Source organism: Thalia democratica, chromosome 6 (assembly GCF_965202585.1).
Source record: "Thalia democratica chromosome 6, ktThaDemo2.hap1.1, whole genome shotgun sequence".
Taxonomy (NCBI): Eukaryota; Metazoa; Chordata; class Thaliacea; order Salpida; family Salpidae; genus Thalia; species Thalia democratica.
In genome coordinates this window covers 62,536,915-62,560,998 of record NC_139170.1, presented here as the reverse complement: position 1 = coordinate 62,560,998, position 24,084 = coordinate 62,536,915, and the positions used below count along the sequence as shown (strand labels likewise).

The 24,084-nt window shown below is 24.6% G+C and overlaps 1 protein-coding gene across 1 annotated transcript; it reads left to right on the top strand.

Moving 5' to 3' along the window:
• Window positions 1-2,547: 2,547 nt before the first annotated feature.
• Window positions 2,548-8,512, top strand: LOC145839297 (kelch-like protein 31). Its single transcript, XM_082946893.1, has 3 exons — window positions 2,548-2,767; window positions 7,201-8,381; window positions 8,447-8,512. The coding sequence occupies exons 1-3, from the start codon at window positions 2,548-2,550 to the stop codon at window positions 8,510-8,512; spliced, it is 1,467 nt and encodes a 488-aa protein (XP_082803019.1).
• Window positions 8,513-24,084: the final 15,572 nt, after the last annotated feature.

Here is a 24,084-nt window from a genome sequence, read left to right as displayed (position 1 = left end):
AATTTTTGTAGAGTTTAATATTGACAACATTTTTTTTTTGCCTTAAGTTTGAAAATAACTTAAGGATGTTTAGACATAAAGTTTTAAAGAGTCAAACTTAATTTTTACAAAAAGGAACAATATTTTATAAAAAAAATATATATACAGTGTGAAAACAACCTTAGTAGTTTTGACTATAACTTTAGTTGTTATTTTTAAAATAATAATTTAAGTAATAGGTCAATAATATTAATTTGTTAATATAAATTTTTGGTTTTAAATGATTTTAGCTAAGCCTTATAGTTTAGTGCTGAAAGTAAGTAATAGTTCTAAGCTATACAATATAACTGTAAAAATACATTTAAATTAAACATTTAGTTACTTTCTTTTCAACAATTAAAAAAAAACCTATGCTATGGTCTACTCAGGAGTTCCTTTTTTTCAAAAGGCCCCTAAAAAAGAGATTAAAAAGGGTATGGTCCCTTAAACAAGATTACTCAAAAAGCTATCATTAAAAACACTTAAGTTAAGACCTTTTTATTTTTTTCTGCCCTTCATTCGTAACTCAAGGATATCTAATGTAAGTTTCAAATTATGACCTCATGCTCCCCCCTCCCACTGACCCTTTGGCCTGTTTGCTGGTCAATGCCCGGAGGTGGCCACTTGGCCAATTCTAGGAACTTTTGCACCATTTGTTATAATTTCAAATGTAAATTTTGTTCAAGTTTTATTTCTGTATGTAGTATAAGAAATATATTCTAAGTATAGTTAACAGTTATAAAATGTTAATTTTAAAAACAACTATATTTTATAACCTTTAAATTTTGATAAGTAAACAGGAAAACTCTAAATTTAAAGTTGATCTAAACTTTGTTTTATTTATTGAGTTTTCATTAAGATGTTAAAGAGTATGTTTTATAGTTGTCATATATTTTAAGTGTGAAAATTTATCATTAAAATAGTTAATTATAGTTAGAAATAAAAAGAATTGAATTTTCTTTTTCTGTTGTTTATTTAAATTAACTTGAAATATTTTACAATCTTCTCCACATTTAACCATGAATGATATTTTTATAATAAGTCTTACTAATGTAGTAATGTTACTATTCGTACTTATTATTTAATTTTATATCTTCTCAAGTCTCCTGTTTTTAAACAAGATGCAAAATTAAACAGTCTTGTAATTACATGCCGTTGGCCAATAGTTTTTGAGAATTTTTTAAAAGTTTTGAAAGTACACGTTTAGAACCATTTTTATTTTAAAGTTAAGTTTGAGGTTAAAACCCGTGTTGATTAGTATAACAACATTGAAAGAAACTACTATGCGTGTGTTTTTCAAAGAATTTGTTTTATGACAAAAGTTTGTAACTATATATATATAATAAATTTTTCGTATCAAGTCAAAACTTTACTACTTAACATGTAGAAATTGTTTAAAATTCCAGGATTTTTAGTAAGTTTTGTTTAAAGCTCCTTTTTTCTAAGGTCATGATTTCAACCTAAATTACCAAATTTCAGGATTCCAGGTTTAGTGGCTACCCTTGAAGTATTGTGTTTAGTCATTGCTTACACAGTGTTTTTGACAAGAATACTTTTTGTTGATCATACAACTCATGTTAATTAGAGCATACCTTATAGCATTCGTTATTCCATGATTCGGCTCTGATAAATTTCCACTCATGTTTTCTTAAAGTTTACTCAAAGATATTTTGTCAAATTTCAAACTAAACATTTGTTGCCAAAATTGTAGTGTGGTGTGATTCTAGGGTTGTAGTCGTAGCTGCGATATTTTCATAAGAAAATCTCCAAACAACTACTAGAGCACGTCTAAAAATAAATTATCAAGAGTTAGATATAAAAAAGAATGTAAATTGAACAAAATAAACACACTTTTCATGTTTTAAGTATTTTTTTACTAATAAATATTTTGTATAATTCAACAAAAACACCTAAACTAAAATGATTTGAAAGAAATTAAAAAAAATCTGTGGCTCTCCTTGATAAGTTTTCTCAATAACTTACCCTTAAATACTCCTAAACATTTTCTTACTTGACATCATATACTTTACAATATCTTGTGTAAGTTTAAAGTGATTGCCTTGTGGCTACCCTTTTATAGATTATAACCCCCTAAAGATCTGGAAATTTCCCATATGATCTAGAAAAAGTTTCAAAACCACCTTTGTCCTGGAGAAGACGTTAAATGGTATCCGTGGTGTACGAATCGATAACTGAAAGGTTTTTTCGTGCATCAGGTACTAGAACCAAATATTTTGAGTGCTTTATATAAACTTGAGATATTTTTTTTCTTAATTGTCAACTTCAAAATATCTACCGTAAGTTTCAAGTTAAAGCATTGGATCTCCTATATCTTATACATCACTCACAGTCCAAGCCCTTCTGGTTTGTATCTAAAATTATAAAATCACCCCATCTTTTAGGAATTCCTGTCATAACCTTGTATATGTTTATCCTTAAATTGTTGTCTACTTCATATATTTCATTTAAATTGCATTTATTTTTAGTTTTTTTAACTTTAACTTTTTATAGTATTTTAAAACCTTAATAATGTCTAAAAACCTCAAAAGAAATCGACCTGAAGAAGCAAAAAGCTGCTTTGAGGAGCAAAGTAGAACGACAACAGGGCTTAAACATGCCAGACAAAATATATTTGAGTCACTAACAAATACTGTCAACCAAAACTGCCCTGAATTTGTTATGCTGAACAAGAAAGCAACTTTTGAAAAACTGAACGAAAATTTATTTGATAAATTCTTCGGGAAGCAAAGTTTTCTACTGTTTTCATCAGTTGTTTTTTATTCAAATTTTTTAAAATTGTATAATATTAACAATCTAATTGAAAAATTAATATTTTTATCATAAAAATTTTAGTTAATATTTTAATTATCTTAACATAACAGTTCTAGATTGTAACTTTTTTCACTTTGCAAAATGTGTCCCTTATTTTGATTATTTTTAAAGATAGATTGTTTTAACAATGTTTAGTGCATTAATAAAGATTTCAAAACTAAACTAGAGTTTCCAAAATAATTTTCATAAAATACCCTTCGGTAACAAATTAAAAAATAATAGCTCTTTTACCGGTTTAGTACTATTTTACTTTTCGTCCCTAAAACCAGTGGTCTTCAAGCTGATAAAACTCTGTGCACACTAAACTGCTTTAAGTTATTTCTGTGTACCCCTAGATTACGCCGCTAGTGGTAAGAACATGTAAATGACTTTAACTTTTTTACAAGGCTACTGCAGCAATTTCTGCGCTTTGTTTTTAGGACATAGCTTATTTATTCATGGAAAACTGCCACAAACTTATGCACTTCTTTATGTTTCCAATATCATAAGTTATTTTATATACCTAAAACCACCATTAACTTAAACATTAATCAAGTAAAAGCATTTCAACAACTCAACTAGTACTTGGTCATCTTAGTATGCATAATTAGCTAATAACTACGTATTTATTTATTTTTTATTTTTTAATAAACAAAATACGTAAAAAAAACACAACAAAAGCAATAAAAAAATCTGAGTTTATTGAAAGCTGTATTTTTTGGTCATATTTTCACTTGTTTTATGCGCCCACTGTTCTGGTTTGTTAATCAGATGCTGCACTGGTTTGATGCTTCTCATTCTGTTTACTTAACGTTATGTGTTGTAGTTTTGAATTTTAAATAACTTCAAGTTAAAAGTAAATTAATGTTAATGTTTCAAAATGAAATCAATATTACAACTTAAGTACTTGTAAGGAAAAAAGTATTAGTAAAATCATTGATTTCATAAAATTTTAGATATTTCATACAGGTTTTTCAGTAAATATATAACTTTTGAATTTTCTGATCATTTTGCTTTTTAATACAATACATCAGGACTTGGTACATAACAATTCAAAAACTAGTCAATAAAAATTTTTTAGGATAATTATTAAAATTACCTGTATTTTTCATAAAAAACAAGCCTGTGATTTTACAAATTTTTTAACTAGTCTAGTCTTATTTATACTGAAAGTGTGGCAATTGCTTATCAATAAACTAAACCTGCTTTAAACTTAAAACTAATCTTAAAGATTATATATTTTTAGTATTTAAAAAGATATTACAGTAAAAAAAGCCAAAAGTATAAAATGTATCTTTAATTGTCGAGTTAAGACAAAAATAAGTCGAAATAAGTCTGAATTTTATAAAATTAGGCTTACCTTTTGAAAAACCATGTTTTTGTTTGGAGTCAGAAAAAATATTTTAAGTGACCTTGAACTGCCCTAAGTCATCCTGAGATTTAAAAACGTTAAAAAACAAATTCAAATTACAAGGTTGTCAAAGGTCTTAGAAAATAAATTTTAAGGTTATTTGAACTTCTTCCAGTTTTCAAGAGTACATGTTTTTGGTATATTTTTAGTATGAAATGAAGTTTTAAGCAAGAAAATATCTTCAACACTATAACAGCATTAAAAGAATACTCATAGTTATTTTAAATGTGTTAATTTAAAGACTTAAAAACTAGATATTATTGATTAGATTTAAGAAAAACACCTTTGAAAGACATAAAAATAACCTGAAGTTAAAGAAAAATTCAAAACTAGCCAAGGTTTGCAAGAAATCAAAAAAACTTAGCCAACCTGAACTATTCATAAAATAAAATCAAAACTACAGAGTAGCTTATAGTTGTGGCAACTTTGTATTAATAAAAACAAAAAAATATTTATAAATTTTTTCTAAAAAAGATGAGCACATTTAAAGCATCAGAAAAATACACTAAGTGTGAAAATATTGAAAAATTAAAAAAAATTTCTTAGTACATATTTACAAAATAGTGTTATTATACTCTATCAAATTTGAATTTTACAAATTAAAACTAATTTTACTCATATAGATAGTGAGTTTTATTTTAAATTTTAACTAAGGTTTAATATCAATATGTTATTTGCTTATAGCTTTGATACCAAAAAAAGTTTTATAAATGTTTAAAATGGGCTATTTTTATTTTCAGACTTGTCTTACTCTTCATAGCATTATATCGTTTTTAAACAATTGTTACAGGGTTGCCACTTTTTAATTAAAAAATAATTTGTAGTTACGAAAAAACTGTATTTAATGACCTTGAAGTGTCTAAAGTCATTAAGAGTTTATTTCAAGTCTTTAAATGAAAAAATGTAAATATATAAATATATTTTTGGTGTCTATTTGGAATTTTTTTACTTCACATTAAAATTTTTTAAGTTCCAGGTTGCTTCAGTGACTTTGTTCAAAACTCTAGGTTTTTGCAAAAATTTTCAAGTTCCAAACTTTTAAGCCTAAATTGACAAATTCTAGAATTCCAGGTTATTGGCAACTCTAAATTAACAAATGAATTAATTTGATTTTCAAAATAAAAACAATCAAATTTTTGAAAAATATATAACATTTGTTTAAACAAAAAGACTTCAGAATTAGATATTATTGATTAGGTTTAAGAAAAAAAAATGTTTTAAAATTATATAATGAACAGATAAAAAAACTCAACTAACTTTTTAAAACTAAAGAAATCAAGTTTTTGGACAAAATTCGATATGAATTATCAAAATGTTAAAACTGAAAAAACTAAATCGCATTCAAGACACATAAAGAAACTAGCTAGATATTCTTAAAAAACCATTAAAGTAACCTCAGTTTTCAATAAAATAACCTAGCTGGCCTGATTTAGTAGAAAATTTTAAACCAGCCTGAGTATTCCTGGGAATTTTAAGAATATACAAAGTATATTAAGTACCATGAGTCTGTTGCAACCCTGTGTTACTAGACACTAAATAATTTTTACTTTATAATTATATTCATCCTAATGCATTTAAAATTAGTTGTAGAGTTAATTTTGAAATATAGATATTCAAAAAGAAAAGAAGATATTTAGAGCTTTTAAAAAAGTTGAACAAGAAAAATCAATTATGAAAACTAACTAACATTTTAGATATTCTATAGGTTTTATGGTTCCCCTCTTGTTTGTGGCTGATTTAATAATAAATAAATCGTTTTATTTTATAAATCGTTTAAATCGTAAGTGTTTTTAAAAAAATGTCCAAACTTTAGACACAATTATTTTCCTTGTCTTAATAGCTAAATAAAAGGTTTTCTTTTTATTTTAAAGAACGGTTCTTTGTCTTAAAGTTAGGAAAAAAACCATTGGATTGGGGTTTGACTTTTAGTGTGGGGCCCTTAGAAAAAAATCATTTTTTTATCAATTCGTACTTAGCTCGAATTAAGAAAAAATCAACAGAATAAATGTTTTTTTTCTTAATCAAATTTATAAGTAAATAAGTTCTGTACAACACTTTTTTTTTCCAATTTTTAATATTTTGTTCTATGTTTTAGAGTTCCAAACTCCGGACTAAGGCCAAATAGTACGAAATATGAGTATTGTTATCGATTTTTACGTAGCTCAAATAAAAAATAAAAAAGGTCAAAATAGTTTTTTTGTTAATTTTTATAGTTAAATGTGAAAAATGTTATACAATTTTTTTAAATTCTAGTTTTATTAATTTTTGCTTTATTTGGCCTTATTGCTGAATTAGGAATTCTAGAATAAGGCTAAAAAGTAAAAAACATTTAGAGTTGGAAATAAAAAAGTGCTGGACAGAATTTATTTATTGATAAATATGAATATTAACAAGACACATAAAAATTTTATGTTTTTATCTTTTTAATTAAAGACAAAGGACCGTTCTCTAGAATAAAAAAAAAAGTTTTTATTTAGCTATTAAGATAAGGAAAATAATTGGATCTAAAGTTTGACAGTTTTTATAAGTTCTTGAAAAACGTTACCAAGCTAACTTCACACTCATGAATTGTTCAACTAAATTGATTTCAGCCTTGAGAGTACTAAAATGGTCAGTTAGCAAAATAAATAATAAAGCAAATTCATAAAAAATCATCAGGGCTGAATATCAATACAATGCTTAACTTATCGTTTAACTAAACAAAAAAAAACTTTACCTTTTTAAACACCCTAAAATTTTCATGTACCCAAAAAAAGTTTTTGTTTACACTAGTTTGCACCAGTGTACACCTTGAAGACCACTGCCCTAAACAGTCAGTGCTGCTTGATATTAAAAATTGACCAGAAGCTCTGATATCATCCACTTTAGTAAACCCTTGATAAGCTTGCAATTTAATTAAAAAGTTGTCAAATAATATATAGTAATAGCTTATTTTAAAAAATAATTTGTAATTTTTGCAGGAAACTTTGTTGTGAACGAGAAAAATCTTTTGCCTTTAATGAAATTTAAACATGTTTTAGTTGGCAAAGTTGAAGATAACGAACTGAACAAAATTATGATTTCAAAAACAGATATTCAAAACTGTTTATTCATGTATTGCGCATCAAATATTTTCAAGCTATCAAGTTCATCTAAAGTCTCCATGAATCTTATTGAGCGGCATTTTACGCTGGTCGCCGATTCCCTCAACTTTTCTGAACTGGACTTTATCTCGCTTGTGAAAATACTTTCAAGCAGTGAATTAGAAATTGACTCAGAGCTGCAAGTATTCAATGCAGCGGATAGCTGGTTGTGTCAAGACATATCTGGACGTATCAAGTATGCAAAAAAGCTTTTGTCTAAGGTTCGAATTGCGCTTCTATCAGTTCATGCATTAAAAAAGATTCTGGATACAAAATCATCTTTTAGCATTAGTAATGAATGTAAAAACATGATTAAAGATGTTTTAGTCAAAAAACAACAATTACAACCTTTCAGTTACAATATTGCAAGTAGGTACTGCAACCAAAGTAATTTTAACATAGTAGTCTGTGGAGATGGAAATTTTGATCTACACGAATATTCTAATGATGTTAACTTCTTTGATGCAAAAAGTCTTCGTGTAGTAAAAAATTTTCCACGGTTGAAAAGCGCCAGTTTCAATTGTGGAGCAGTTCGTATCAAAGGTGAAATTTATGTGTTTGGTGGCATTGATCGCGATAATAACATCATTAAGTCAATTGTAAAATTTTCACCTGTTACTAACACTTGGGAATATGTAGCTGACATGTTAGATAATCTTAAGTATTTTTCTGCCTGTTCATTAATGGATAGTGTTTATTTCATGGGCGGTCGTATAGAAAGATCACACGATGGGTATGATACAACTGCTTGTTTTAAGTTCAACACGAAAAGTCTCGAATGGAAAGGAATATCAAGGATGAGCAGTGTGCGAAGGCTTTCAGATTGCTCGGTGTTTGAAGGAAGGATTGTCTTGTCTGGTGGATATTATAGTGGTAGATCGAGTGTTGAAGCATACGACCATGTCGGAGATATCTGGGAAAACATGCCAAATATGATTACTGGAAGATTCTGTCACAAATCGGTTGCAGTGAAGAACAAATTGTTTGTTATTGGTGGACATAATACAGACAAATGTGAAGTTTTTAATTCAACTACTAACAAGTTTACTTTGTTAAAACAACCTACACAAGCTTATACATTTAGGTTATGCCAACCTTCTGGAGTGATTACAATTGGCAGGAAGATTTTTGTGTTTTGCAAATACAATAATATATATAATTTCATGATATATGATTTTGAAAACAATGAGTGGTCAGTAAAAAAATGTGAAGCAACGAGAAATATAGGAACTTTTTATTGTCTTAAAATACCTGTGTAATAGCTTTTGAGAAATATTGATAAAACTCAGTAAAAAATAAATAATATGTCATTGCTTTAAATTCTTAAACACCTAATGTTTGCATGTATTACAGGTACTGAGTAGAATTTATGTAAAGTAATAAGCTTTCTTGCAATTACTTATTAAAGCTTTATTTTAAAGTTTCTTAAAATAAAAACTAAAATGGAATACTTAAATTTTAGTGGCATCACATGTTAATTTTTTTTTTCTGGAAATTCAGTGTGAAATTAAAAACAATTTTAATAATTTATTTTTGATATATTCTTTTCTACAAGTACTCATCTTTTTTAAATAGGTTCAATATAAAATTTACTTTGTCAAATTATTTCTTAAAATTATAACTTTTTATGTATACTACTGGTAGCTGTCAAAATTGATATCATGAAATTTGATAACCGCGTTCAACTCTGTCTTAGCGCAACTCAGACCCGTTTCCTTTTACTAGAGATATGTCACTTATTTTTGAAATAGTGTTCTTATTATAGTGTTTTTTCTTCTATCTTAATAGAAAACATTCATTAGTAAAACTCTCTTGTTTCTTATTTATATAAACTAGACTAAAAAAGCAAATAGCAGTTATGTGTTAATAATTAATTAAAATAGTATTTGACTATGGTGAGTAATACTTACATCCAAAACTTACAATTTTACACCAAGTACTATAATCTATACAAAGCATTATTTACAAGCTTGGTTGATTTTAGGTAGTACACTTAACTTTTAAAAAGCAGACAAATTCAATTTTTATCAATATATTTTGTTGAGGAAATTTATATCTCACAACTTATTTGCAGTATATGAGTATATTTGTCCTGGACAAGATGTTTAACTGTATCCAATAGGTGTACGACTTGATTACCGAAATGTTTTCTCGTATACCAGATTCTAGTCCCAATTATTTTAAGCGCTTTTTCGTCGTTCAAAATACAATATATTTGTGTATTGGTGGGTGTACCTTTTGCACGAGGGGACACTTTTGCACGTCAGTTTTGCATGAGGAAATTGTTGCAAATATTGAAAACTAAAAATAAAAATTTTATCTTTAGCTTTTTTGTGCTTACGTTGTTGCTCCTAAGTATTATCCTGAGCGGTTTTTTTTTTGATTAATATTTTTTATTAGTGAGTATAACTGTAACCTCTAACCTTCGTAAAGTTTTTTTTTCTTTAAAAATATCGTTATTTTTATTTTCTTGTTTTTCCATTTTTTTTTGTTTTAGTTTTATATAGTTTTTTTTACACAACTTACATTTGTCTACCGCTACATATATTTTTAATGAGAAAGGCGTATAGTTGATATCTAATTTTTAGTAGATAATAGTTTTTACTTTATTGTGTTAAATATATAGTATTATTGTAAAAAGTTTACTCAAACAAACAATCCATTAGAAAAACTTAGGTAAATTAATGATATTAAAAACTATAGACCTATTTCTTTTTTATCCCTATTTTTAAAGTTTTTGAGTTTTTAGTGTGTGAGAAATTGAAAAAAATTTCTGTTGAATGAGACGCTGCATGAGAAACAATTTGGGTTTAGAGAAAATTAGTACGACTGAACTAACTGTGAATCAAATTGTTGACGAGTTAATAGAGACTGGTGAGATAAAATTGATAAATTGCTCTGTATTTTTAATTTTGGCTAAAGCATTTAAAACAGTATAGCCTAAACTTTAAATATCAAAACTTAAAAGTTATAAATAAAGGGTAAAAAAAATAAGGTAAAAATAAATAAAGGCAAACATCTAACTCGTGCAAAATTGACCGTTGGTGCAAATTTTGCATCGTTTTCTTAATTTTGAAACTTTCTATATATTTGTCATAATCTGTCACATTTTGCTATATTTTCCATATCTGCCAAATTATAATAATAGTAGTATCTATTATTACATTAAATAATATTTGTTACCTCTAAATTTTAAGTGTTTGTTTCTGATAATATAATTAAATTAACTAGTTTTAAGTTTATAGTTTTGTTTCTTATATGACAGTTTAAATTTATTATGTACAGCAGGTGCTTCTTTCAGAATTACATTAACTCTAATATTTCTAAGTCTACTTTCAATTTTGTTGAAAAGTTCAATTTCAACAGCTCACTTTCAGCTAAATTATAAAAAAAAAGTTTCTGTGAAAATGACTTTCACTAAAAAACAATTAAAATTAAATACAAATAAAAGAATTTAAAAAATGCTGTTGAAAAAATATTGAACAAATACAAAATTATTGAATTTAAAAACTTGAGCAAAAATTTTTTGTAAATAATAAACTTTCTCAAAATAGTGAAGGGAAAGGGTTTGGGTGGTTAAAATATTTAATTTTTTTTTTAATATTATTTACTTATTAATAAATTTTTTCTAAAGAATTTTCTAAATATAACCGGTCAAAGTCACAGAGTACAACAGGTTTATATATTATGGAGCAAACTTAGATAGCAAAATAAATTTTTTTTACTAATAAACCTTTATTCTTCTTCAATTTTTAATTAATTGTTTTAAATTTTCAGCTTAATCTTTAAAATATTTATTTTTTTTGAGGGAGATTTAAATTTTAAGCAAAAAAAAAAGATTAAAGTTTTTTCTTTTGTCAGAGCTTTTTTTCTTAGTTTAGAAAAATTTATTTTAGAAAAATGTTTAAACCATAAAACAAATATCTAAAGTCTTTGGTACCTAACATACAAAAAAAAATTGTAATTTTATTTTTCAGTTTTAATAAAGATTTTCTTATACTTTACAACTTTAAATTGAAAAGTCTCAAAAATAAATATGAACTTTTTAATTGAGTAAAAGAAAACTTGTAGCTAAATACAAACTGTATATAATAAGTTTAGCTAAAATATTCTAGAATAGATGTTAAAAGAAAAGTTTTATCTTTAAGTATAGCAAAAGTTCAGTTAGTTTTAAACTCAATAGTAAATGTCTATATTCAGAAAAAAACATCTTAATATCCATTAAGTTCAAGGTAAAGTTTAAAATCTTTGTTTTAAAAAATATTTTAAACAACTTTTCAGCTCTACTCAATAATGCCACAAACTCAGGGTACTCAGGAAAATTCAGAGAATTTTTAATTTTCTATAAAAATCAGAGTAGTTTCAACTTTTTTTTTTTAATCTCAGGACAGTTTAAAAAGGATCCGGAAATATTTAGTTTTTTGCGAGCCGGATTATTTTGAATTAGTTATTTACCGGATCCAGTGTCGGATCCAGTCGAATAATGACTTTTTAAATCCAAATCCGACTAGATAATAATTTTAAGTCGAGATCCGGTTCCGGTCGGATTCTTATTAAAATTTAAGCTTCAGATCCGCCCGGAACCTAGTTATATTGATACAGTGGATCACTTTTTTGAATTCTTAAAATTTACAAGTCTTTCTCAAGTCTGACAATTTAAGATATATATTGAGACATATCAGATGTTAAAACAATGTCTATAAATATAATTGACATTTTAATTGACAAAGGTACGTATTTAAAACATCGTACTAAAAAAACTTTTTGCTTAGGGTAATTTGACAAAACGATGTTCAAACTAAGTTAGAACAACAAAAAGTATTAGGAAAAAATGGTATACGTATTAGAACACATTAATTTACAAATTAATTTTTTAGCATGTTTTTGAAGTCAAATTCTTAGAAGGTTGATTTGTAAAAATATGGTACAAAGTTTTATAAAAACTTTGTAATATTTACCCTTCGCAAGTCTATCACTTCGCTTGCGGGCTGGTCATTTTTATTTGTGGGCCGGATCTCATTAAAATTTCAAAAACGGTTGGGCGTTGGTCTTTTTCACTCTGCGGGCCAGATCCGGCCCGCGGGCCGTACGTTTCCCACCCCTAGTATACGTATTTGTCATGAACAACTATGTAAAGAACAACAGTCAGAGCTGAAGTGAAAATACAAAAAATACATTGTTTATGATTACCTAATTTAATCAATTAGTTAGTAAATTGTATGTTACTGTGCTTCATTATTGTTTAGATAAGTAACATTAATTGAAAAACAATTATTGTTTGTATAAATAGTATTAGTAGAAAATTTATGAAAGTGTCTATATTTTGTGCCTGATATAAGTGTTTAATTTTTTTTAGTATATAACTTTTGATCATGTTTCTTACAACATTTTTTACTTCGTACAGTTATATTATTCAAGTAAAAGTAAATTTATAAACATGTATAACTTAAAAACTGTAAAATATCTTTTTTTTATGTCTATTCAATAAACCTGTAAAATTAAAGTTCTATAAACTTTATAAAAGTTAAGTAAGTATTATTAGTATTGAAAGATTCTAAAGGTTTAGTACATGTGGTATGATTAAATTTTTTTAATGTTAAGTTAGAGTTAAATAATTACTAAAATTTATAGATTATACGTTATGGAAAGTACTTAAACTTCCTTAAACTATAGTACAAAAATATTAGTATATGGGATTCGTTAAAAACAATATATTTTAATGTGTTGGTAAGATAAACAACTACAATACTAAAATGAATGATTATCTCAAAGTATTATGATTAAGTTAAGTAATTCTATGCTTCAGCGCTGAATAAAAATAAATTTAAAATTTAAAATATAGTTCTAATCAAGCTATCTGTCAATGGCAAAAATAAGTTCTAAAACTTTATACAAATAAAAGTGTAAGAACAAAATCAGCGTTTATTTGAACGAGCAAAACAAATTTTGAAAAACAAAATACATAAATATGATATACTCAAACAAAAAGTCAAAATGTGACGTTATTAAAGTTTCATCTAGTTGAGATGTTAAAAAAAAAGTTTTAGCTATGTTGCTTCATTGATGAAACCTTAAATACATTGTATTTATTATCTAACCAGTTTTGATAACCTTCAATTAAACCTCAGATAAATTTACATTTTACTAATAATAAAAATCGAAAACAGACTTTATAAATATTTTCTAATTCTTTTAGAATAATTTAATTAGTTTAAGTCTTTTTAGTTATTTTTAGAGTTTCTAGTTATCTGATAACTTTAAAAATAAACCGTGTAAGCTTTTTGATTACTTATATCTATTATAATAAAATTATTTAAGTAAAATGATTTTAATTTTTTATTTAACAAGATGATGTACAAACAAATTATATTAATTATACTAACAAAGCAATGAATCTAAATATAGAACACAAATAAACTTCCCTTCATATGTTACTGCTGGTTATTTAAAACATAAATAAAAGGAAAGTAATTGCTAGCAATATCTATAAGTGCATTTTTGAGCTTTTACTGAAATAGTCAAATAAAGTTTTTACTTCTGTTAGAAAGTTTGTCAGATATACTAATACAAAGTAAATCTTTACTTTAAAGTTTGTTTTCTAAACTTTTTATCCTTTATAAACAGATTTATGTAAAAATACTAAATTTAAGTCAAAAATTTTTAATCAGTATAAAAATAAACAGTTAAAGTATTTTAACTTGTAGTTAACTACAATAACTTAAGTTTAAGTTTTTCAATTAAACAACGAACTTTATTAAATGCTGGTCTAAATCATCTTAAAACAATGTTTTTATTGATTAAATTTTTATTTAAGACTTTTAAAGTACTTAAATATATAAAAAAAAACTTTAACATGACAAGCGATTAAGATTAACAATATTTTTTTTTATCTACTAAGGTTTGGAATAAAATAGTTATTATTTTAAATGCCATGATAGTTTTATAACGTTATAGAAGTTTTATTTTACGGGAATAATATTGTATTTTATCAAATTTAACAAAAAATTATTATGAATGAAACTACAAAATCAAATTGTAAAATGAAGATGTGTTTTATAAACCTTTTAAGCCTATTCTTTTTGTCTATAAGATCACATTAGAAAACGCAATTTGAGATAAAATTGTTTTAAAATTACTAACAAACTTGAAATATTTTGTTTAAACACTGATTCAATCGTTAAAATATAAAAATTTATTGTTTTAAACAAATACACTTTTGGTTAACTTTTTATTTTGTTTTTATTCTTCAGTATTTTCTAAAAATCATAAACACATACTTACTTATCAGGGGCGTAGCGTGGGGAGGGACGCTGGCGCATGCGTGCCACCCAAAAAAAAAGAAGTAAAAAAAAATGCAATATCTTTATCCTTTATTGTTTATTTTTTCTGATTGATTTGCCTTTTTTCAGCTATGTTTCACTAGTATTTGAAAAGTAAAACGAAATTTCGAATACCAGTTAGTGACAAGTTAGGGAAATTACCCAGTGTACTGATTCGGTGCGTAATTGCAAATGCGCACCGATGTTGATGAAAAACTCCATAAGGAAAAATTTTATAACTTCATTAACTTCATAAGAATTTAGACTCAAACAGTACGCAACTAGTTAGTGCACCGCAGTAGTATAACCTTATGACAGATTTTTTATAAGGACAAATGCTAATATATTGTTATCAAACCATAAAGCTAAACCTGTTATATAGTGATAATGATTCAAGAATAAACAAATTGTAGTAAAAATAGCAATAAACGACTGCTAATAAAATAAAAATAAATTGATAATAAGAATAAAAATATTAACTACATATTTTAAAAGAAAAAAATTACAAAAAATAGAAAAAAAAATCAAAATAAATAATAAACAAACAGTTCATAATGTGACTACAGTTTTAATCTTACTAAACAAAAAGTATTGTTTAAATTATCTAAACTTCAAATTTTTATTAAAATTAGTTTCTTTTTTTTTAAGATAAGAAACAAATCAAACTTTGTTATTCTTTCAGCCATAAAGTTTAAAAATTAAACAAGTTTTGTAGAAAGTTATTTTAAAATTCTTTTAGTTACATTATGAATTAATTAATAGCAACTTGTAAAACAAAATTTTTACAATCAATTTTTAGACTAAAAGACATGATAAATTATTTCTAAACTTAAATTTATTTAGTTTTAAATCAAACTTTTTATGGTATTTTAAAAAATTCTTTCTACCAACAGTTAGTAGAACTTAAAAAATGTTGTTCCCTTATCTTAGAAAAACTGATTTTAAGATAATAGAAAAGTTATATTTCTTGTGAATTTTTAAAAGCATCGAAAAAGTTGATCTTAAATTATAAATCTTTTAAACATTTTGTTTTGTATCTAAAACATTTAGTAAAATCTTTCCACACACTCAAGATAACTCAGGATTTTATGAAGTTTTGGAAATTTTTAGTATGTCCAGTAAAAACCAGGATAACTCAGGAGGTTTTAAGTATTTTTAAGCTCAGGCTAACTAAGGATAGATTTGTTTTTTTTTTTTAACTCAGGGTAGATTTAGTGGTTTTAAAAGCTTTGTTATAAAGCCTAGTTTCTATAAGATTAAAAACAATAAAAAAAATCTTTAAAAAAATTTAAAATGCTTATGATGACACATGACATAATAAACTACCTCAAGACAGTTACTTTGATTCAATGAGTGGCAAGGCAATCCTGATATCTTTAAAGTTGATTGTTTTTTTTTTTTTTGTAAAATATGTTTTATTATACTTAAGAAAAAGTAAACATTTGTTTTTATTAATTTCCTGTGTATTAATTAAAAAAATATGCAAAGTGATATTGTATAAAATGTTGCAAGTCTAAAAATATGTCAGATAGTAAAATTATCTGAAGTTCAAAAGCTTGAATTGAAAAATAGCAGACCAACATCAAATATTGCTATTACTCAAAACTGCAGTTCAAGTGGTATGAAATGTTTATTTTTAGTCTTGTTTATATTATAAATTTTCTTCATTTGTTAAGATTTGTTTTAACAGTTTTATATTGTAATATAGGTAAAAATGTAGAAGTTAAAAAAAAACTAGCGCTTCAGAGTTCTTCTACAAAAAATGAAAAAACTTAAAACTTTCAATTTTAATACTGAAGATTTAACATTTTTATATATAAGATTAAAATAGTATATTAAAAGCTGCAACAAACTAAAAGTATGAGTTATTTTTAGTTTAATACAATTCTTTTTTGCTGATATAAAATAGATATTGAACATTATCTAGAAATTGCACAGAGAAAAATGTTTTAAGGTATTAATTGTTATACTTAGTTGACTATTTATTTGTAGTTTAAGGCCATAGGGGGAAGTGGCCTTGTTTTTTGAAAATTGATCTTAATATATAGATTTTTTTTAAGCTTTAAGATACTTTTTGTTGTTTTAAAATATTCGAATTATTTTTTGAGATATAACCAGTCAAAGTTTGGCCGCATAATAGGTTGCCTATGGGAAGGCAAAACTAAAACAGCGAAAAAAGGCTAGTTTGTTTAAAATCTATCTCCTAAAATATTTTTTAAGCAACTTTCTTCAAACTTTAACAGTTTAATCTTTATACAATAACAAAAAAATATTACTTGTGAATTTAAAAATTTGTAAAAAAAATATTTTTTTTTTGAAAAAAATAGAGTTTTTTTATATATTTTTTATTTATTTTAATTATCTAAATTCATAAGTAATTTTTTTTTTGTAATGTAAGGAATATTTTCTAAAATTTGAAGAAGGTTGCTTGAAAAATGAAGTAGGAGATAAATTTTTAGTAATTTTTTAAATTTCCGAGAAAATTGACCCTCAAAAATATGCAGCCAAAAGTTTTAATTTAGGAGACTTTTTGAGAAAAAAATTTGCGCACCCCCTGGCCAAAATTCCACGCTACGCCACTGTTACTTATAACACTTTTTAAAAAAATTTGTACTATCATTTGTTAACTTTACTAACCAACATACATCCTTATTTTATAGTCAAATATTTTTCGCTTATATGTTAAAAATATATACACACAAAAGTTAATTAAATTAAAAACTTACTCTAAGTCAGATTATCATTTTACTACGTGTTTTGCGTGAGTAGAATTCAGAGAAACATAATTATTCATGCATTATCAATATAACGAACATGCATATAGCCTGAAATGTTTCAAAAATGCAACAATTCACACGAACTGATCAAAGTTTTATCTAAATTGTAAAATTAAAACAATTCATACAAATTTAAAACGTAAAAGCATACTTTATTTTTTAATTTTTTGAAGAAAACGTTTTAAAAACTTAATTCTATTACAGTTCGTCCAAAGTATTTAAACTTATTCTCATACAACTATTTCATGCAATGAAGTCTGTTAAAAAGCTTTTCTACAGAAGTGTTAAAAAATTGTATTATGAATTAATACAACACTATCAATAGAATTTTTATCAGAAAAACAAAATTTCATTATAATAATTAATTAACTAGACGGTACTTTAACTCGTACGCCAGTATTTTGTTTTAATTTTTAGATTTTTCTTATTTTTATATGTACAACTTATGGCACTATATTTATCATAAAGCTACTTATGATACCTTTTACTTTATACCTTATGATTTTATTTCTTAAGTTTTACCTTTTTATATGTTTTTTACTTTGATACAGCAGAAAACTGGTTTCTATACAACAAAATAATATCTAAAATCTGTGTACTATGAGTTGCAAAAATTTGAGTTAAACAATAATTAATAAAATATATCTTATAAATTTTTTACACTATAAAAACCTTATAAACACTTCGGAAAATACAACATTAAAAAATTAAACATATAAAGACCCTCGAGAGTTATAAAGGTAGAAGTTAGTAATATTATAGAAACAGTTGGAAAATATTTATAAATATGGCGTTCACTAAACGGTCAGGTAATCAAAAACAATGCTTCTTTGTATTTTGCACTTCAATTTTAATTGTTGCTCTTTATTCAGTTTTTATGACAATTACGTATATGCTGACAACGAGTAGAACTTCTAGAAAATCATTTTCCACATTCTGCACAACCGTAAGGTTTTTCTCCTAAGTGAATTCTAAAGTGTTTGACTAGATCTTCTTTATAAGTAAACTTCTTTTTGCAAATGTCACATTCATAATATTTGACTTTAGTATGAATTAGCATATGTTTCTTTAAATTACCTTTTCGAAAAAAATTTCTAATACAAATTTCACATTTGAATTCTTTTTTTCAAGTATGAAGTATCATATGTTTCTTCACATTACCTTTCAAAGTGAAAGTTTTGTCACATATATCACATTTAAATGTATTTTCTTTAGTATGAGTAACTAAGTGAGGTTTTAAATGACATTTACGTGGAAAGCGTTTGTGACAATCATGACATTGAAAATCTTTTTTATCAGTGTGCACCACCTTACATTGTTTTAAATTATCCTTCCTTACAAAACTCTTGTCACAGACATCACACTTAAACGGCTTTTCTCCTGAATGAATTCTTCTATGTAAGTTTAGGTTTGATTTTGATGTAAAGGTTTTTGCACAAACATTACAAGTAAAAGCTCTTATAAAATTATTACGAGAATCCATGTTAAAAGCAATCCTTAATATAAATAATAAAAATGTGAAAATTTAGATACACTACATGAAGTTTTTTAATTTTTTAGTAGTAAAAACAGTAGTTGTCAAAATTAATTAAGTTTTTAATAAAAAAAATAAAACATATTTCATTTTCATGTTTAGGTAAAACTAATAAAAATACTTAACTTATAATTATTACAGAACCTCTTAGTATGTTCTGGTTAAAGAATACTATTCAATAAATTGTAAAGCTAATACCAAATTGAGTAAAGATTAATTTCTAGTATTTCAAAAAATCATTTAGTTAAGAATAAATTACTTAAGCTTACTTACTGAATTTAAAACTTTAATTACTATTAAAATACTGATTTATTTAGCAATAGAAACAAAATATAATTTCAAATAAAAAGTTTTTCAGTATTTTATATCGATATCTTCCCACACCAATATTTTTTTTTCCAAAAAATTTTATTCAGAAGGTGGTAACTTGTATATTCAAAAGCGTAATTGATGGCATCTAAGACTAAAAAAAATCCACGACAACCTGAAACTAAAAATAGTTTTGATTATTGTTTAATAAATGCAGATTTTTTTGCTATTGTAACTCTTTTTTAATTTATAACGATTGAAAAAATGAATAACCTATTCTAATTTATTTAACTGTAAAAATTTAGTGTTTAGTTTAATGTAAAATAGCTGAAAATTTAATGACAGAGTTATTTTGTTTAACCATAAATCATAGCTTTTTTTGTAATTTTTATTTTCACTTTTGAACCGTTTTTAGATTTTAAGCTAGGTTAGTTGTCTTACTCTTTTTTTTTTAGCAAATTTTTCAAATTCTGTTTAAAAATCTTTTTTTCAGGTTTTTAATAGACTAAAACTTTTAAATTGAAAATAAATTTTTGTCAGGATTGATTATTATATGTAATAATCTTATTATACACAATTAGATATTAAACTAAGTTGGTTAACAAAAGAATTAACAAAACAAAACTTAAAAAGTAAGATTAATATTGCATCTTAAATATCATTCTAAACTACTTCGTCCTACTTTAATTAGGTTTTAGTCACCGAAAACTAATGATATTTAAAAAATTATTTTAAATTTCCTGTGTAAAAGAATTTATTTAAATCAAAATTTATAGACAAACATAAAGATTACGTACAATTTATATATCATTTAAAAAATAACAATTAAGCTTTCAGTAAAAATATATTGTATTTGTTGTTTCATTTTAAGTAAAAATTATTTTTTTTTTATTTAATTAAGTTAAGACCTATCAAAAAAGTAATCAAAAAAATCTTTATTTTAAATGCTTTATGACTGAAGCTAAAAAATTATATTCGGTTTAAATGAGTTTTTTTTTCAAATGAAATTTACTAATTACTAAAACTTAAATTCATGAAGTTCTTATACAAGAAGATGCCGTTAGCGACCTACTCGTTTTGAAAGAGTTTTAATTTTTTCACAGTTTAGCGTGAATAATTATTAAAATGTTAATAATTTCAATTCTAGTCTCATCTGATTCACTATTTGTAACCACCAAAAAAAAAAAAAAACTTGAATATAAAAAAAAAATTATTCAGTTGTACATTATGTTAAATACTCTTTAAGTTAATTTTTGAAAATATTTTTATTTCTCTTTTATTTTGTTGGTTGTTTTATTGATTTAGGTTTAAAAGTTGAGACTTGAAAATTTTATTATTTTAGCTTGTATATATTTCAAAAAGCCTTTGGCTAAATAACCGAAAAATTTTTTTGTACACTTAGGTCCTTAGACCAAACCTTTTATGCGTTTTTTTAATACAGATATTTTCATCTTTATAGAAATAGTTTCGATAATCATCAGCAAAAAATAACAACTATTTTTCTTTTATTTCGTTAATTATACAATTTTTTAGTTAGGAGTCTGATCACAAGTATTCATTTATTTAGAAAGTCGAAATGAAATTTTCAAAGACTTTCATTTAAGTTTCATAAAAAATTTAATTATATATAATATCTATTGGATATGAACTTAACAATAAACTATAAACATCTCATTCACAATTATATACATGTTTACATATAAAAAAAAATGTAGAAAAAAAGCTTTTGAAAATTCAAACCAGTTTAAATTCAAAAAAGCATTACAAATTTAAGGTTATGTCATATTAAAATAACCTTTGCTTTACACTAGATAGTTATAAACAATGCTGCTTAGTATTTTACACTTCAGAACTGATTTTTAAAGTTGATTAATTTTATATTTTTTGTTTTTATACAGCTTTAAAGATATTTGAAATAGTAAGTTAAAATAAAAAAAAAGATTTTTGTTTACTTTTTTGTTTTGTGATTTATTTACATTTTATTTTATGAAACTAAGTCTAAAGTGACTATTAATACAAAATTTCATTTCATTTTAGAATTTATTTTATATAATTTATAAATCTTAATAAAGGTTTTTTTTCGAACTTTAGTTTAAAAAAAAAATTAACACTGTTTCTTGCGTATAATCACATCAAATGTTTGTGTGTAAGACTTACATCGCATCGTAAACAATATTTAGACAATAGTTTTATAAAAAACTCTTATAAATTATAATCATCTACATTACAAGTTATATTTAAATATATGCACTAAATATGCACTAATTTAAAGTAAATTATAGACAACTTTCAAAGTTTTGCTTAAAGTTTTGTATTACTTAATTTATACAATAAAAAATAAAGTTATTTAAAAATAGTAAGTATACATTTACGTTATAAAGTTAAGTGATAAAGCAGTAGTTATTCGACTAAACCAGTTAGTCGTGAACAACATTTCTTTGCATTATTTAAGTTTTAGTTGATACTTCGTACTTGACTACTTATGATGATTTTTTATAAGCTAGTTGAGATTAGTATCACAATTAAACAATTAACTTATACTTATATAATAAAACTTTGTCGACAATGTAAATAAACTAATAAACCTCAGTAAAATAACAACATGCTTAAAGAAAGATAATAAAATAAACTTCACAAGTTTATACCTCACACTAGGTAATCATAAACAATGCTTCTTTGTATTTTACACTTTAGTTTTGATTGTTCTTCAAAATTAAGTTCATTATGGTGAGTTCGTATATGATGATTTCTAGAAGAAGGCTGAGTATACCATTTTCCACATTCTGCACATCCATAAGGTTTCTCACCTAAATGAATTCTAAAGTGTTGAACTAAGTATTCTTTACGAGAAAACTTCTTCCTGCAAACAATACATTCATGAGTTTTTTCTTTACTGTGAGTCAACATGTGACGATTCAAATTACATTTTCGTAAAAACAGTTTATCGCAAGTTTTACAATTAAATTCTTTTTTTATTTCATTATGAAGTATCATGTGTTTCTTTACACCACCTTTCTGAGTAAAACGTTTGTCGCACAAATCACATTTAAACAATTTTTCTTTTGTGTGGGTAACTAAGTGAGGCTTCAATTCACATTTTCGCGAAAAGTTTTTATGGCAAACAAAACATTGAAATTCTTTTTTACCAGTGTGTACTAGCATATGCTTTTTCAAATTACTTTTTTGTGCGAAACTTTTATCACAAAGTCCACACTTAAACGGCTTTTCTCCAGTATGAATTCTTTTGTGAGTTTTTAGTAGTGATTTTGTTTTAAAGTTTTTTTCACAAAAATGACAGGTTAGAGCATTAGTAGTAATACTGCTTTTATCATTTGTATAAGCATTCATGTTCAAAAAAAACTGACGTATAAATCTATCAATTTTTTATATTTAACAGAATTTTAGTGCATAACCACGAAAGTTTGTTTATTATTCCAGATACTAACATTAAAATCTTTACATCATTCTATGTAATGATTTTCATATTAAGTTCATTTACACATTAAATTCAAATTAATTGTGTTTTTATATTCAAAAATTTGTAGGAATTTTTTAATAATAAACATTACTAAAATCATAAAAAAATCTTAACAGTTTTTTAGTACCATTCATGCTCATTATCGAAATAAAGAAAGCATACAATAATAAAGTTTCTACTATTTATCTTTTTAGTGTTCATTTCAATGTTCGGTTACTAATTAATATCAAAGATATTAATTAAGAATTAAAAATTAAATTATATTCGTATAATAGCGTATACTTAGTTTTGATATAATTGAAGTTTTTAAATGCATCATATTGTTTAATTATTATAGACGCTTGATTTATTATTTGGCATTCACAAATAAAACAAAAGACTAAACTTGTTGGAAGAAAAAATAGTCTTTTTAATTAAAAGAAAATAGTATAAAATACAGATAAATGATTATTAATTAAAAATTCTAAAAACAAATCTCAAGATTATATTTTTTAGTTAAACTCACTAGAATATTTACAATTTAGTTACATACATTTTTATATTTTGTAGAACAATAAATATAGAAAAACATATTAGGAATTTTTTTAAACATGGAAAAAACACTGAATTGCTTTTAAAAATATTTCTAAGTTATTCAAATTTTTTTTCAAAATTTAAACTACAATTTTTTTTTTTACTTTTTAAAAATAATGGATTTTTTGTTAACAATAGTAGATTATACACTAGTACTTAATTTTACAATAAAATCTTAGTTTATTTAAGTACTATAGCTTTTTGTTTTGCCTTGGTTTTTAAATAACTTTTTTAATTTCGTTACAAATATTAATTTCAAAATACTTTATTGACTTATTACGTTTCGCTTCACAGAAAATAATCATCTTTATAAAATCTCAAATTCACAATTTTTAATCACAAGTATCTTACTGCGTAAAACTAATTGATTTCTTATTAGAAAATATATAATTAATGCTTAAAAAACGTTTATTTTGAAACTAAAAGAGCTTTTATGAAAAAAAAAATGTTTTCTTTTGTCGTTGTAACTTATATTGAAATTACAAAATTAAGTTTTGCATCTGTCTTAAGTAGTTTAAGATTATTAGTTACATGTTTATTTTAAATTTTTCCATGTTTAAACAACAAATAAACCTAAAACAGTGTTTTAAAAACGAGTACAAACAATAAAATCAATTTATTCAAAAAATTTTAGATTAGCTTTTTTTAAATAAGTTAATGAAATGTATTTATCCTCAATTCTATTTACATAAATTTAAAATTCGCTAACACTGTATATAATTTAAAGAAAAT

What these genes read in the sequence shown, in the direction of transcription:
- LOC145839297 (XM_082946893.1), top strand. Translation starts at nt 2,548, where the DNA reads ATGTCTAAAAACCTCAAAAGAAATCGACCTGAAGAAGCAAAAAGCTGC. An exon ending in TAAATTCTTCGGGAAGCAAA is followed by an intron (nt 2,768 to 7,200) that starts GTTTTCTACTGT and finishes TAATTTTTGCAG; the next exon opens with GAAACTTTGTTGTGAACGAG. An exon ending in ATAATACAGACAAATGTGAA is followed by an intron (nt 8,382 to 8,446) that starts GTTTTTAATTCA and finishes TTATACATTTAG; the next exon opens with GTTATGCCAACCTTCTGGAG.